At 43.1% G+C, this 3,508-nt stretch overlaps 1 protein-coding gene across 1 annotated transcript; it reads left to right on the top strand.

Annotated features, from left to right (window-relative positions):
• Positions 1-1,794: 1,794 nt before the first annotated feature.
• On the top strand, positions 1,795-3,439 carry SARC_13524 (hypothetical protein; the record flags this gene model as incomplete). Its single annotated transcript, XM_014292344.1, has 4 exons — positions 1,795-1,912; positions 2,272-2,411; positions 2,793-2,900; positions 3,383-3,439. Coding segments are annotated over exons 1-4 (399 nt in total), but the record flags the coding sequence as incomplete, so codon positions are not given.
• Between the last annotated feature and the right edge of the window lie 69 nt (positions 3,440-3,508).

Raw genomic sequence — 3,508 nt, 5'->3', positions numbered from 1 at the left:
TGTGTGTGTGTGTGTGTGTGTGTGTGTGTGTGTGTGTGTGTGTGTGTGTGTATTATATATATATATATATATATATTTATATATATATATATTGTATGCAAAAGCCACTCACCTATTAACGGCATAGTTAAAAAACTCAACTACAGTATCTGTGCTGCCTTTCAGATTGATACTACTGGCGCTGGCTTCCCCCATCATGTCCTTCTCGATGGTATATGACTGTGTCTGAACTATTACTTTTTGTTCTATAATCCGATGTGATATCCTTATTGTACTTGAACACACAGCAGATTGATAAGACAAGTATGGAGATACACTTTGTGTATGAACAAGCCGAGTAGGTGGCGAGTGATGGTACGATGTGCAGGAGATCTGCTTAGGTATTTTGACTCGGATTTTTCAACAAAAAATTAATATATATATATATATATATACTGTTGATATGGGGCTCTCTATGTAAATTCATACACTCTACAGCGTTAAATACAAACAGTCTGAGTGGCCGTGAGGCTCTGAGTGACTGTGATGAGTGATGAGTGATGAGGCCTCGGGCCCAAACAGCCTACGGCCCTAAGCCACGATTCCACGAACACTCGAACTGAAACTATTTTTTGTGTGAAGCAATTTTTATGGAAGCCCGCCAAAAGCTAACCCCCAATAGATTCCCGCTATATAGTCGGATCTATAAATAGTCTTGATCGGAGCATCTTATGAAATAGCAAAGCCCAGAATGCCACAGACGCACTGGCACAAGTTTGAGCCTTGGAGTTGGAGGCCTAGATATACTTCATATGCTGTGGTTGTGCGGTTGTGGTGAACTCGATGAATAGGCAATAGGTGGATTTCTGGGTGTTGTTCACATTCGTATAGTGAGATGTTGAGTGACTATTTTTTGTTATATAGAGGTACTATGCAAAGTATGCGAGCTTGCTAGTTCTCCAGCGTTACAGTCTGAACTCTTTTAAGTTGAAACACGAGAGTGGCTGCCAAGGCCCAAGTCTACGACAAAAGTCGGTTCCGGTTTAGCGATAAATATCAATCGGTATGTATGCGTCGATGGGTCGGTGTAGGGCCTCATATAATAGTTCAATAAGCCGCTATGTTTCTATACTTAATCCGATTTTCTGAGGGGACTGCACTAATAACGTCTCGCTATGGCTTGAAACGTGATCATGCTTGGCTAACTACTACCTGTCAGTGACAGCTATCTATTATGTCTGCTTGATGCCTATACTCTGCTTAGATTGCATATCCCCGCACCACAACAGACATACTGTTACTGCACTCTGCAATTGTGTCTGCGTTAAACCAGATGTATATTTTCCCGCTGGGCCCTGGTCGACGCAAGCATGCGCATGTGGTCAAAAGTACTTCACAGCTAAATATTGAGATTACTGCCAGTATACAGTAGAAGCAGAGATGTGATAGTGACCGGTCCTCTCGAGCAATAGCCTTCTTTTTCTCTTCTGTGAGCACTATTTCGAAGAATCTGTTTACTAGTATCGACTGAACTAGAACAGTTAGGGCGCTACGTCTTGGTTAGAAGTAGTCTACAGAAGAAGAAAAAGCCCCCCAGCAGCCAAGAGGTACGAATATATTTTTCAATAACAACTTGTTTCCCTCTCTAATAACATCAGAATACATCAACTACAGAAATTGCGGAGCCACAGATAGATGGAAGCTGCGTCTGAGCGGCATAGAAAGAACTTATATGAACCCTACCTTATGAATAGAGAAGTTTTTGCCTTTCAATAACCTCTTAATTCTCACACTACTATCGGCGTACAGAAACTACACATACTGTGAAGTATCAGAACGATGGAAGTTGCGCCCGCGCTGTCTAGGAAGTACTTCTATGGAGTGTACCTTCTTACCTCCAAAAAGCCGACCTGCAAATACCATACCTATGTTGGTAAGTACTCTATGCAGCCCCAAGATCTCACAAATGTTGTGAAATTATGCAAGCTGGGGTGACTGATATATATATAAGCCTCTAAAGGCATACTCGTTTGTTAGACAGACATTGGCTGGTCATCTAAGTGTGGTTCACTTGGCTGGATTTAAAGATTGCGAGTGACGAACCTGGTTGTGAAATGGGATAGGTCTGTGTATTTCGAATGCCCTTAACGCATCGAAAGCTTCAGCTCGTGATAGGGTAGAAGCCAGCGCGTTATTTATTATCGGTATAACAGATTATTCTGCCGTAAAAAGTGCGTTATGTATCCTGTACTCAATACAAACAAACCATATCCGCATTCACCCGTCACACAGGATTCTCAGTCGACCCACCCAGAAGGCTCCGCCAGCACAATGGCGAGCTGACTATGGGCGCTAAGAGAACACTGCGGAAGAGACCCTGGGAGAGTGTGTTAGTGGTCCACGGATTCCCAGATGAAAAGGCAGCCTTGCGGGTGAGTGTGGGAAGGGGTTAATCCTCGTGGTATAGGGATGTATTCGAGATCTTTGGTAAGACTGCAGTAGGCTGTGTGTGTTCCGGATAGATTTGGGCACAAATTCGTTTTTTTTAATTCTCCCAAGGACTATTCACAGCTCTACCGAAGTTTAGGCTGCACATTATCAGTGTGTATAGGTATAAGCAGGAATACATCTCCAATTAATGGTGTACAAGTATTGTCTATTATTAGGAACACTTACAATCATCTGTTGCAGGATGGGTCCTACAATCATCATTTCAGTGGGGTGTCCGATGTTCTTGTCACATTAATTCAACAGATCGCGTACTACCAGAAGCTGTGTCATTGATTTGCTTTCTTTTCCCTGTGGAATTGTAGTTCGAATGGGCCTGGCAAAACGGCAAGGCTTCCAGACACATATCGTCATCCCCAACCATCCAGGGTTTAGCAAAGACTACGGTGACTCGCTTACCTAATATGCTCAAGGTGTGTTTGGACACACTCGTATAGTCACTGCTATGATTTTCTTCCTATATCTGTGCGGATGTGTGTGTTCTGTGGATTTGAAGTCACCTGCGTACAGGCTTGCATTCATTTGTATCTAAAAACGTGGATTTAGTCCCCGTGGTTGTGCGGTTGGGACGTATATAGTTTGTTGGCTTGTCTACTCGCCTGTAACTACGTAATTGTGGGGAAGTATATATTAGGTTGACAGAAATCTCTAGGGGTGTAAAAACATTGCATCTCAGAGTATTCGATTACAGCTACTTGCGTACACAAACCAGGCCACCGTCATATCTACATAATGTAGTTTTGCAAAGCTGTTATACACGCGCCTGTCGGATCATCCCTGGTGTAAGTATCACAAACCTGTAGTGTACATCGCATGCACTCCTGCTCTATCTCGAAATGGCGCATGACTCACACTGCAGACACTCTGCCTTATCCCTCTTATCCCTCTTTGGAAGGTGGTCGATTGCATGCTGAACACTGTGCCGTGGAATCGACTGCCACTGACTATTCAGGTGTGTGACAATCGGCTTTTTATTGGGTTATATATATATATATGTGTGTGTGTGTGTGTGTGTGTGTGT

The sequence above is a fragment of the Sphaeroforma arctica genome (assembly GCF_001186125.1).
Source record: "Sphaeroforma arctica JP610 unplaced genomic scaffold supercont1.3390, whole genome shotgun sequence".
Classification (NCBI taxonomy): domain Eukaryota; class Ichthyosporea; order Ichthyophonida; genus Sphaeroforma; species Sphaeroforma arctica.
This window is presented reverse-complemented; position numbering and strand designations above follow the sequence as displayed.